General features: G+C 42.9%; 1 protein-coding gene across 5 annotated transcripts in view; it reads left to right on the forward strand.

The window, feature by feature from the left end:
• The first annotated feature begins 6,018 nt into the window (after positions 1 to 6,018).
• Positions 6,019 to 13,584, forward strand: part of PCDH17 (protocadherin 17) — a 98,906-nt gene continuing 91,340 nt past the window's right edge. For 3 of the 5 annotated variants that reach the window (XM_063792166.1, XM_009427023.5, XM_054665344.2), the window contains exon 1: positions 6,025 to 11,023. In XM_063792166.1, coding sequence (XP_063648236.1) covers positions 8,459 to 11,023 — 2,565 coding nt within the window. In that variant the 5' untranslated portion in view covers positions 6,025 to 8,458. Of the gene's footprint in view, positions 11,024 to 13,584 lie in introns of all 5 variants that reach the window. The other 2 variants (XM_009427022.5, XM_054665343.2) reach the window with 1 other exon arrangement.

Below are 13,584 nucleotides of genomic sequence, written 5' to 3' on the forward strand. Positions count from 1 at the left end.
AAATCAATTCAGCCATGGTAATTTTCAAGAAGTTTCATTCCAGTGGTTCCTTTCATTTAATATCTAACATCATTTCAAAAACATCACTCAAGTAAGAACAGAAATTATTTTATTGGATGTGTATTTGTTTATGAATATTTTTGGGGAAAAAAATAAACAAAGGTGCTTTACCTAAAACAAGAGTGTGCTATTTTGAGGGTGACAGACAATAGCTGTTTAACAGCGCTTAGTTTTCAATTGAAATGCTCCAAATTTTAAAAGATAAGAGAAAATAATATGCTTAGCTCACTGAAAAGAGGAATTTACATAAGCAGAACGTAATTATCCAAGTAAGACCTTGTCGCTGAAACTTGGGAGGGTTAATGATTATGATGATAATTAAAATGCAGGGATTTGTAGAGTACTTATTTGCTTTCTGAAGAGCTCAGCCTACTTCTATATTCTTCTCATTGATCTCTGTGCGAGAGCTATACAACAGGCTGTTTAAATACCTCAGAATTATGGAAAGAAATATATGGCTTGTTATATCCATAAGTTATTATAAGCTTTTGGTTTTTGCCTCACCTGAAAGGCAGGACCTCCGGTGACACAGCTTTTTGAAACATCATTTTAGGTCATTGTTGCTAAACTGACTCTGAGGAAAGAGTGCCACCTACTGAATCAAATGTCCCGGGTTGCCTCCAAGGGCTGGTCTCCAGCTTTAGAATTGTCCTAACATGCTTAGCTATAAGAAACAATGAGATTGCTGCACCATGCATGAAATCATCATATTTGTTTCCAGCTTTAGCCACCTTATTTTAACAATCCAGCGGTCACATCTGTAAATTAACTATTTAATTCATAAGCTTTTCATTTGTTTTTAAAAAGTAGTATACAAAGATTAAACAAACCTAATTTTCCTAAGAAGTAAATTTCCCTAATGCCAGAATGTCTCGCTCTACTGTCAAAGTGACCACAAGGGGGAGCTAGCATGTAACTTCTTATGGGGCAGGAGCATTGAGGTTGTGTAATGAATTGATCTTGTTTCTGGCTGACAAATTAGGAAAGAATGGAAATATGCCACTTGAAACTCATGAAGCTCAAGACAGTTTTTCTCTGAATTACATTTTGCACGACTTAATCTAACTCCTCTTCTTAATATGTACTAGCTAATACATCAGATAGAGTATAACATGTTATTTGGTTGGACAACTCTTTTTTATCCATGGTCAAGTCTATCTATACATACACAATTTATTTTGACCACACTAAATGACATTCAATTTTAAAACTTAAATATAAAAGTCTTAAAATACTTTTAAATATGTCTCAGTACTTCAGAATGTATGCCCTGAAATATGTGTCACTTTTCAAGAGTCATTGGTTACTAATTTACATTTACTTCTGACTTACAAACTTAAAATTGTACATAAAGTACAAAAATACGAGTTGTAAATTTAGTTTATTTATTGCATGAATTACAAATTAACCTCTTGAAGATGTAACTTGCCTGTCTTTGTAGGGTTAATCCTACAAAGTGACTTCGAGTGTTCATTGGCAACACACTTCTTATACTAGCAAGGAGAACGCGTATTAATAGATATGTATATGTCATCATATATTACATATTATAACATAGACATAATATTGAAGAAAATTAAAATACATTTCCTGATCTAAGTATTTTTTCTAATAGCAACATTTCACAATTGTAATAAAAACAAAAAAGTTCTATATTAAATTTAAAATGCTGTCTGTTTATAGAAATATTTTATACTTTTTCTTATTGTGTTGTTCTGTAGGCAAGATTGAGTTTTCAAAAAATTTAAAAATAAACAGTAGTTATATTTTTAAAAATTATGAACAAATTATTAAATTTTTTTCCAGAATTTTAAAAATTCTTGTTAAATTACATTGCTTTTATACAGTCCACGTTTATCATCAAGGAGAAAGATATGTTTTAGCAATTGTCCTCTTAGTAGTGTGGATTTCTCATTTGTTAAAAGGTAAAGCTTTTATTAAAAAGTTAGAAAATGGGCCAGGCGCAGTGGCTCACGCCTATAATCCCAGCACTTTGGGAGGCCAAGACAGGCGGATCACCTGAGGTTGGGAGTTCGAGACCAGCCTGACCAACATGGAGAAACCCCATCTCCACTAAAAATACAAAATTAGCCGGGCATGGTGGTACATGCCTGTAATCCCAGCCTACTCGGGAGGCTGAGACAGAAGAATCACTTGAACTCGGGAGGCAGAGGTTGCAGTGAGCTGATATCGCACCACTGCGCTCCAGCCTGGGTAACAGAGTAAGACTCCATCTCAAAAAAAAAAAAAAGAAAAGTTATAAAATGGTTGATGGCTGTGTATTAGAGGTGAACCATACATATCTCTAAAAGAGAAGAGCAGCTAGGAGAACTAGCTATGAAGGAACTTCTATCATTAATTTGATAATTTAAATGTGACATGGAAATCTTTGATACATATTATATCTAAAACAGTTTAGCTATTAAATTTACTTTTGAAAATTTTCTGTTAATGAATAAAAATATATGAAACCAGGCAGTGAATTGATGGTAAAAATGATACAGAAGGAGAGAATAATTGTGGAGAGAATGACTTTTTATTCATATAAACAATGACTGCATTGAAAACATCAGCATCAAAAATGTCTCTTAAGAACTGTATTTTATTGAACTCAAGAACACAGCAAGTAGGACAAGTGGCTGAAGAATGTTAAAACTGATGCTATTATGACTGCATGCATGAACTCTCAGAACTACAACTACAACTAATAAATATGTATTTTAAGGAGTCTTTCTGAGGCAAAATTAAATAAGTTACGTTACCTAAAATTCCATAAGTTGCATTTTAACATTATTCTTTAATAATAGTGCTATTCAATTATTGGAATACTATAGCAGTACTAATCATTTTTATCAGTCTATTAAAATAGATTTTAATAGTTGTCTTTTTGAAGCTATTCCAACATAACAATCAATTTACCTTTAAAACTCACCTAGACTAGATATTTTATTAGACACGTTATAATTATATGTCTTTCCAAATACTTTTCTCAATGAGTATCCACACATACATGGTTTGAATAACTTACAAATCTTTAGATGTTTAATGTGTGTGTATTAAAAGATATAATTTCCGTTTAAGGTTAAGACTATCATTTGTAATTATAAATAACAACTATCAATCAGTCTCTTCTTGAGACGTGAGACTGCAAGTATCTTTAGCTATTTATACAAACATATATTCTTCTAGATTCCTCAGTTTCGGGTTCTATGTCTGTAGCCTTCTATGGTATTAAAACATATTTCTGAATGATTTAGCTATATTTATACTATCTCTCTTTTTAAAATTAAGTTTACTACTTTAAACACAGTGAAAAATACATTCCTCAATAACTATGTTGTAAACAAAAAAACTGTTTGGGGAAAAAATACAAGTCTTAAGAGATGGTTAAAAATTAGGAGTGATTATTGTGGTTAAAGGAAAGCCAAACCATTGGAAATGAAATATCAGTTAATTTCACTCCCTTTGAACATAAACTAGGTATGGGACATAAGGAAGAAAATTAAATACCTTGGGTATATGTCAGTATTCAGCAATAAAATTTAATACTACAGGTTAAATAAAATACAAATATATGATACATTTCAGTCAGACACGCTGTGGTATTCACCTAAAGCATGGTAGTTCTTTTTATATACACTAGGGGGCGATGTGACATAATTACTCTGGAGGGGTCATAAGCAAATTTATCTCTATGAGGATGTATTCTCATATTACTGGGTCTCTTAGAAGTTGTATTTCTAACAACTCTCAGTTGCATGCCAGCACATCTCATTAAGTCTAACTGATAAATCATAATACCCTTTCCTTGGAATTTTTCCCATTCTCTTGTTTTTGCTTTATGGCAAACAAACCTCAAGGATATTTTATTACTTTCTTTGAATTAGTATGTAATGCAAAAAAGACATAGATTTGCTGTATTTAAAAAGTAATAATAAGTGAATGTGCAGTCACTATTCTTTATTTAAGTTAGCTGCTGCTTTTAAAGCCTTAAAACCTCTGATCTTCAGCTTCCAAAATACGTGCCTTGGGACAGAGGTATTAACCCCAAAGAGACATAAAACTGGCATTTCCCAAGGCAGCATGGTTAAGTACTCACTCAGGAAAACAATCTAGATTTCTACAAAGCTCTGACTCTGCCGTTCAGCAATAGTATATGCGTGGCAAACTACCTGTTTAGAAAATACAAAGACACTTTAGGATTTAAAAGTCTGGCTGTAAACAGCTTCTCTTTGAATTTTTAAACTGTCAGAGTCTCTTAAGGGAGTGGCGAATTTTGGATACAGATCAGACTGCAAATTCAGACTATAGGTTATCTCATTGAATACTCCAGGAAACAGCTCCTATACCTGAATCTTTAAGCAATTATCCCAATAAAAATCTTCAGAACTATCTTGTAATTTGTTTGGATTTGATTTTCTTTGAAGGCTGAATGATTCATGTTACACACTTGTATGTTAGTCATTCACAATTTATAAATGGCAACTTAACTTCAGTATTTATGAATTGCGATCAATACTCTAGCAATCAAACACTCACCTTTTCTATTTCAATACTTCAATTTTCTTTTTTGTTCTTAACTCTTTCTCAGAACGGCTGGATCACGAGCAAACCAGTCTCCAGTTGCAGATGTTTGTGATAATATTTAGGGAAAAAAACGTCTCTGATATTAGTAAATGGAGTTGGAGAATAAATAGATGAATCAGAAGTCGGCGTGTGTATGTGTGCTTGTGTATGTGGTGTGTGGTGGTGGTGTGTGTGTGTGTGTATATGTGTGTGTGTGTTATGGCTTACAAAACAGAAATCTTAGATCTCCTAATGATTGGCCTTCATGTTTTATACTTTTGTTTTCATGGATCTTTAGCAAATGCGGTTATCAATGGCTATTTGATCTTAAGGAGAAAAAATCAAATTGCAATGTGACACTTTAATAACAAGAATGGAGGTGAACAAAACACCGAAACGTGTGTGTGTGTGTGTGTGTGTGTGTGTCGGGGGTTGGGGGGTGGGTATCCACTTTACCTTGAACCTGGGCTGAGATGGTGAGGAAGGATGACCAAAAGGGGTAGAACCTTAAGTAGTATTTAGCCGGATTTGAGTTTACAAAGCTTGTATTGACAGTGAGCCTTTCTCCTTAAAGGAGAGGCTCTATTCCTCTTAAGAGACATAGCCTCTCTTTCAACGGGAGTCTGCTTTTCTTCTGAAACAATTTCATAATTAAGTGACTTTCCTTGCATGGATGCCTGGGGACAGCTGATTTTTCTCAGAGGATGAAGAAAGTTACATGTTGATTGCTGTTGCTCGCGGCATGTTCGTACCAGCGCGGGCAGAAACGGGCTCACGAGCGCCCTCGAATTCACACACACTCACCGAAATACACATCTCAACCCGTGGAAGCGCATTCGCACACACCCACGTACACTCCTCCGCACCTCATTCAGATGGGTCCACGCGGAGTCAGGGCTGCGCTTCCCTTGGCATGGGCGTGTGTGCGGCGAGGGCGTGTGTGCGTGCGTGTGTGAGAGTGTGTGTAGAGAAACCCTTTAGGCAGACCGCAGCTACGTTATTCTGCAAGCATACTGCGATTCCCGATTCCGTGTATGTAGGACCACAAAAAAATTAAATCGCTGTTAAACTTTTTTTTTGTAAATTCTCTTTTCCGAAGGAAGGCGCTGGAAGAGCTACTCCCGGTAGTTAAAGACCCGAGAGACCTGGTGGCGAATCCTGGGGCGCGTCCGCTTCGGCGGAGCGCCGGGCTCCGCTAGCCGGACTGGTTCCCCATCTAACTGATCTAATCAATGACTCCGAAGAGCCGGGGCTCCTGGCCCCGCCCCCGCCATCCTCTTCTCCGCCTCCCATTGGACGCGGGCCGAGAAGGCAGGGCCTTGCTCCTCGCTCGGATTGGCTGACAGGGAATCAGTATCAATGTTTAAGCGGCGGCGTGAGGTGAATAGAGTCAGTCAGCAAGAGACGCTGGGGAGAGAGCAGGGATCGCGAGCCCGGCGGATGCGGCAGCGGCGGAAGGCGGCTGGGGAGACGCTACTCCAACTGTTGAATTGAATTTTCACCTTTCCTTTCATCCGCTGCTTTGCTTGCGGAGATGGATTTATTTGCTTTGAAATCCGCATATCTTTCTCAGACTGTGGGGTGATCCCGGCAGACACCAGACTGAAAGAGACCACCCGTGACAGAAAAGGAGGAATTTAAAAAAAAAAAAAAACCTCCACAACAGACTGCACAATTAACTGTACACATCGATGTTGGACTTTGTGAATAGAAAAAATTGAGAGGAAAATCTTGAACTATGATGCGAGGCTAAGCTGGGAACAATTACTGGAAACCTGATTTTGTTTTTCCTTTTCCAAGACTCTGAAAAATTTCGGGGTACCTCTCGCCTAACCAAGAGGAAAGGTTTAAAAAAAATAAACAAAATAAATAAACCAGTACACCTAGCAAAGCAGACGCCTTGTTTTCCAGAACCTCGGACTCCGGCAGAAAGAGGTAGAGTAAAAGTGCTGCTAGATTCAGCTTCACCTTCCTCCCTCCATCCCTTTCTCTTGCATTTTCTTTTTCCCCAAAAACATGAATCTGGTTTTTCTTTCTATAGACTGAGTCAGAGAAAGCGTTAGGAAGAAGCCGCAACTAATGTCTGTGAAGGGAGGACCATGAGGCGAGAGTGAATACGATTCGTTCCGCTGCTTCTGACTCATCCGGCAGATCGGAACACCTGCATTTCTGGATGTGTCATTCCCGTATGTCGAGGCGCCTCCAGAACCCGAAATAATGTGTAGACAGACCTGTGTCTAACATCCCTTCGGAGGGAGCTCCCCGGGGTAGGCGCCCCTGGCTGGACCGCCGCGGCCGCAGCTCTGCACCCCCTGCCCTCCCTGAGTCGCCCAGAAAAACTGAAAGAGAGACTGCAGAATGCATCACGCCAAACCTTGATGTGTTGCTTTCATCCAGCCCACTCCTCCTACTATAAGAGAAAATTGAAGGAAAAAAAAACACGTACTTTATTTGCTTCAAATATTCATCACTTTTATTCCTCGCCAAGGTTTTCTTTTCTAGATGAAGAGGACTGGGAGGCAGGGCTATTGGAAGGAGATGCTGAATAGAAAGAAAAGAGAGGCACTTGACAGCCCAGCCCTGTGAATGCAGAGACTGTTTCCCTTCTAGCGAGAGACAGGGAGAGTGTGTGTGCAAGGACTGGGAGGGAGGCTCCCCCTTCCTTTTTATTCGGCCTCCCCCCTCCCCCTTTAAATCTGCACGTCCAACCATGAGTTGCCTGTTGATTTCCCTTCGCCTGGGAAGAAAAGCAAACTGGAATTAAACTGCTTGGAGAGAAGTCCTTGCTCGCGGGGAGAGGATGGGATGGTAGCGGAGGCTACTGGCTTGGCGTAGAGAAATCAGAGAGTGTGTTCTACGAACAGAGGCGAAGATTTATCTCTCTATTTCCCCCCTCCCAATAGACTCACACAGCAAATGCTGATCAGGCTGTGGCTTTCTTGATTTCGGGGGAGAGCCTTTTCCGAGGAAGAGAGGGAGGAGCCTGGTGGGGAGAGGAAACTACAAATCGGGACACTAGTTCTTTACGCTGCATTTCCTCCCCTCCCTTTGGCTGCTCGGAAAGGAGAGAGAGGAAAAAAAAATACGCTTGGCTGGGAGATGCAGTCCGCCGCCGCCGCTGCCTCAGCCAGCAATGCAAGATTAGATCTCTAAATGCAGCAAAACACTGCCTGAAAACAGACCGGCCCGCGCAGCAAGCAGACATTTCACGGTGCGCTGGGGAAGCTTCAAAATATATCTGTGACTCTGTCTTCGTTGCTCTTCATCCCCATCAATTTCATCACGGGAGGCGAGCAGCAAGTAAGAATTTCACTTTCGGATCTGCCTAGAGACACACCTCCCTGCTCCCTCCCCCACTCGATGTGAAGAGTATTCCGGAGTCTCCGGGCGGGAGTAGATTTGCAGCACCCTAGCGGGAGCGAGGAAAACCTACTGATTCTTTAGCTCATTATCATCTCTCCCAGACGAGATTTCCTTCTTATCGCCTGCCTCATCGCTCAAGTTTGAGCCTCCCGAAGTCCGGGCGGGAGAAACGAAACCCCTGGCTCACCCCCAGCCGCAGGAAGCCGCCGCCTTGCTCCAAGCCCCTGCAGCTCTGCTGCACCGCAGCTTCTCACCCAGTGCGGATGCTGTAGATCAACAGGTTCAGGGAACTTGAGCAGAATAAGGAGAGACCACCGGGTGCCGCAGCTCGGGTGCAGAGGGTAAAAAGGACCCATAGACTTGTGGCTCGCGTCGCGCGCGCACGCTGCGCCAGGGCCCCAGGCTGGCGCGCACTCCCTCTCTGGCTCCTCCAGTCCGATTGCTCCTGCCCCCACCTTACAGGTCTGGGATGTACCTTTCCATCTGTTGCTGCTTTCTTCTATGGGCCCCTGCCCTCACTCTCAAGAACCTCAACTACTCCGTGCCGGAGGAGCAAGGGGCCGGCACGGTGATCGGGAACATCGGCAGGGATGCTCGACTGCAGCCTGGGCTTCCGCCGGCAGAGCGCGGCGGCGGAGGGCGCAGCAAGTCGGGTAGCTACCGGGTGCTGGAGAACTCCGCACCGCACCTGCTGGACGTGGACGCAGACAGCGGGCTCCTCTACACCAAGCAGCGCATCGACCGCGAGTCCCTGTGCCGCCACAATGCCAAGTGCCAGCTGTCCCTCGAGGTGTTCGCCAACGACAAGGAGATCTGCATGATCAAGGTAGAGATCCAGGACATCAACGACAACGCGCCCTCCTTCTCCTCGGACCAGATCGAAATGGACATCTCGGAGAACGCTGCTCCGGGCACCCGCTTCCCCCTCACCAGCGCACATGACCCCGACGCCGGCGAGAATGGGCTCCGCACCTACCTGCTCACGCGCGACGATCATGGCCTCTTTGGACTGGACGTGAAGTCCCGCGGCGACGGCACCAAGTTCCCAGAACTGGTCATCCAGAAGGCTCTGGACCGCGAGCAACAGAATCACCATACGCTCGTGCTGACTGCCCTGGACGGTGGCGAGCCTCCACGTTCCGCCACCGTACAGATCAACGTGAAGGTGATTGACTCCAATGACAACAGCCCGGTCTTCGAGGCGCCATCCTACTTGGTGGAACTGCCCGAGAACGCTCCGCTGGGTACAGTGGTCATCGATCTGAACGCCACCGACGCCGATGAAGGTCCCAATGGTGAAGTGCTCTACTCTTTCAGCAGCTACGTGCCTGACCGCGTGCGGGAGCTCTTCTCCATCGACCCCAAGACCGGCCTAATCCGTGTGAAGGGCAATCTGGACTATGAGGAAAACGGGATGCTGGAGATTGACGTGCAGGCCCGAGACCTGGGGCCTAACCCTATCCCAGCCCACTGCAAAGTCACGGTCAAGCTCATCGACCGCAACGACAATGCGCCGTCCATCGGTTTCGTCTCCGTGCGCCAGGGGGCGCTGAGCGAGGCCGCCCCTCCCGGCACCGTCATCGCCCTGGTGCGGGTCACTGACCGGGACTCTGGCAAGAACGGACAGCTGCAGTGTCGGGTCCTAGGCGGAGGAGGGACGGGCGGCGGCGGGGGCCTGGGTGGGCCCGGGGGTTCCGTCCCCTTCAAGCTTGAGGAGAACTACGACAACTTCTACACGGTGGTGACTGACCGCCCACTAGACCGCGAGACACAAGACGAGTACAACGTGACCATCGTGGCGCGGGACGGGGGCTCTCCTCCCCTCAACTCCACCAAGTCGTTCGCGGTCAAGATTCTAGACGAGAACGACAACCCGCCTCGGTTCACCAAAGGGCTCTACGTGCTTCAGGTGCACGAGAACAACATCCCGGGAGAGTACCTGGGCTCTGTGCTCGCCCAGGATCCCGACCTGGGCCAGAACGGCACCGTATCCTACTCTATCCTGCCCTCGCACATCGGCGACGTGTCTATCTACACCTATGTGTCTGTGAATCCCACGAACGGGGCCATCTACGCCCTGCGTTCCTTTAACTTCGAGCAGACCAAGGCTTTTGAGTTCAAGGTGCTTGCTAAGGACTCGGGGGCGCCCGCGCACTTGGAGAGCAACGCCACGGTGAGGGTGACAGTGCTAGACGTGAATGACAACGCGCCAGTGATCGTGCTCCCCACGCTGCAGAACGACACCGCGGAGCTGCAGGTGCCGCGCAACGCTGGCCTGGGCTATCTGGTGAGCACCGTGCGCGCCCTAGACAGCGACTTCGGCGAGAGCGGGCGTCTCACCTACGAGATCGTGGACGGCAACGACGACCACCTGTTTGAGATCGACCCGTCCAGCGGCGAGATCCGCACGCTGCACCCCTTCTGGGAGGACGTGACGCCCGTGGTGGAGCTGGTGGTGAAGGTGACCGACCACGGCAAGCCCACCCTGTCCGCAGTGGCCAAGCTCATCATCCGCTCGGTGAGCGGATCCCTTCCCGAGGGGGTACCACGGGTGAATGGCGAGCAGCACCACTGGGACATGTCGCTGCCGCTCATCGTGACTCTGAGCACTATCTCCATCATCCTCCTAGCGGCCATGATCACCATCGCCGTCAAGTGCAAGCGCGAGAACAAGGAGATCCGCACTTACAACTGCCGCATCGCCGAGTACAGCCACCCGCAGCTGGGCGGGGGCAAGGGCAAGAAGAAGAAGATCAACAAAAATGATATCATGCTGGTGCAGAGCGAAGTGGAGGAGAGGAACGCCATGAACGTCATGAACGTGGTGAGCAGCCCCTCCCTGGCCACCTCCCCCATGTACTTCGACTACCAGACCCGCCTGCCCCTCAGCTCGCCCCGGTCGGAGGTGATGTATCTCAAACCGGCCTCCAACAACCTGACTGTCCCTCAGGGGCACGCGGGCTGCCACACCAGCTTCACCGGACAAGGGACTAATGCAAGCGAGACCCCTGCCACTCGGATGTCCATAATTCAGGTAGGAGACTTTTAGCATAACTGGGAGTTCACTTTATTGCTGGTTTTGGAGCTGTCCTGAAACCTTTGGAACAGGGCAAGCCACTCTGCCAGCAGCAGTGAGGGGGAAAAATAATTAAATGAAAACGGTTTACACTTTTGACACTGTGTATACATCATATTCTACATATAACCCCTCCCATGTAAATAGTCTAAACTCTACCAAACGTAAATATCTTACTGTTTCATTTTAAAATTTATTTTTATAGGTTTAAAAATGTTAGCAGTGTTCAATAATAATAGCTTATTTTACTTACTTTTATTTGTTGGTTTACATTTCTTTTCATAAAAAGGAATTTCCAGAGCAGAAAAAAATGTTTTAGTTAATTGTCTTGAAAATATTTTTATTCTGTTTTTTTAAATGATGCCAAAAATGAAAGGAACTTATACCCAACTATTAAGAAGTTAACTTCTTTAAGTACAGAATAACAACCAGTCAGAATTTCAGAGTTCATTCAATTTGAACTAACTTTTCATCCTTAAAAAGTCAGCTTTATATTTTAAAGGTGCTTTAAAGAACATGAATCTCACTTATTCTTCATCATTACATTATGGTAAAACTGCAGCATAATGCATTAATACAGCTTAAGCTTTTCAAATGTGAGTTATACTCTGAAGCACTTTGAAAAGTTTGAATACATGCAGGCTCTGCATAATGACTAGTAACTATCTATGAAAAGTTTGTATTTGTTTTGTCCTGTGGGTATCGTGATCTGTTTCTTGGAGTCACTGAGGAATGAAAGGAATACAGCAGAGGACCAGAGGCTCATTTTGCGCTACTGAAAAAAGGAGGCAAAGTTACAATGAAGGCCCTTGATGTGCCAAAATGAATTCATGATGCATTTAGTTTGCATAGTGTGTATTTTAAGTATATCTAAGTGATATTTAATATATATTAGATAGTATGCTTCAAAGTTATTGATAATACCACAAAACTAAATGACTGACCCAGCTTGGACATAGATTCTAACAGCAGCAGGTGACTATACCATGTCTAGTCATTGTCTTGTTTCTTTTACCTACTATTGAGTTGTGTCACAGAAAAACTTCATTCTTGCTTATTATAATTGTATGTTGCAACAAATTACTCTGGATGAGCAGTATGTGGAATTCAAAATTGAGCTTAACTGAAAGTGACACCTCAGGAAGATTAGTTTGGGGCAAGTGAAAATAATTTGTTCATAGTTTTATGCTTTGAAAAGCAAATAACTTTTGATGACACTTGACTCAATAATGTTTTTATTGTTAAAATGGAGCAGTAATATTTCATAATCTTACTCTTTCTAACATAATAAGTATACCAAATACTAATACTTAGCAAAATATATTTTCCTATAATAGTATAATGTCCTTGTAAAACAATCTCACACTTGACACTACTAAACATTAAAATATCAATTGTGTATTAAATCTCACTTCTAATAGTGTTTACTGTACATCAGTAATCATAATTTTTTAAGGTCTATATAAAACTGAAAAAGAAATTCTCCACTTTAAAAAAATGTGGTTTCTATGAAAGTATTTCTGTGACTGTGTAAAACTGGTATTTATGATAATACGTATTTAGAAGGAAATATTAAAACACATATTTAAAGATTTGCTACAGTCATTTTATAAATACACATATGTTAAATACCTTTCTTATATTTTTACCATTGACAGTTACAAAGATGTCACAGAGGGTTAATGCTTAGTCTTCCATTTAAAGTGCTGTGAGTTGAATTTTCATTTAGTTTCCAGTAAAAATGAAGGTGGTGCAGAATTTTCAACAAGCCTGATTCCTTGGTTAAACTAGTGGGGAACAATCTTGGATTGAAATATCCAGAGGTTTTGAGAGATAGTGATACCTGTAGTATATTGCACCATGCTGTTCTTGAAGGTGTTCATTGCTTAAGGAGGAATAGGATAATGATTCCTCTCATTGACAGTAAAACTCAAGCCAAAGCAAATACACACGTGCGCACACACACAGAGAATGTAAAGGGAAAACTTTTTTTAACATTCTTTTTCTTCTAGATTCTTAATTCATGCCATAAAGACACAAACTATGTTTTTGTTTTGTTTTAAGTCCTTGAAATGTTTTGCACAGTGGCTAATTTTCCCATATTGCTTCTGCCCTAGAAATATCCTCAACATGCATTGTTTAAACTTTTTTTTAATTCAGTTTTTGTAATCCTCTAAAGGATGCTTTGTAAGTTCTTAATATTTTAATTCTCTTTCAAATATATCAGGTTTATCTCAATATTAATTATGGGGAGCAGAGTAGATTAACTACAGGGACAGTCTTTTTTTTTTTTAACTAGTGTGTCGCAAACACACTGTGCTAAAGTGACATGCTTAAATTAAAGCGTTTAGGTATCCCATAATCTTGTTTCAGGTGCTTTTATATGTAATACAGCATCCTGAGGAAACACACTATTAATCTCATGTGTATTTCTGAAGGTAGAATTTTAATCCACAGAGTGCACTTAGCCTAACTGCTACTAGGTCTGGTTCATCTTCATTTTATAGCATCTGTGTTCT

The sequence above is a fragment of the Pan troglodytes genome, chromosome 14 (genome assembly GCF_028858775.2).
Source record: "Pan troglodytes isolate AG18354 chromosome 14, NHGRI_mPanTro3-v2.0_pri, whole genome shotgun sequence".
Classification (NCBI taxonomy): Eukaryota; Metazoa; Chordata; class Mammalia; order Primates; family Hominidae; genus Pan; species Pan troglodytes.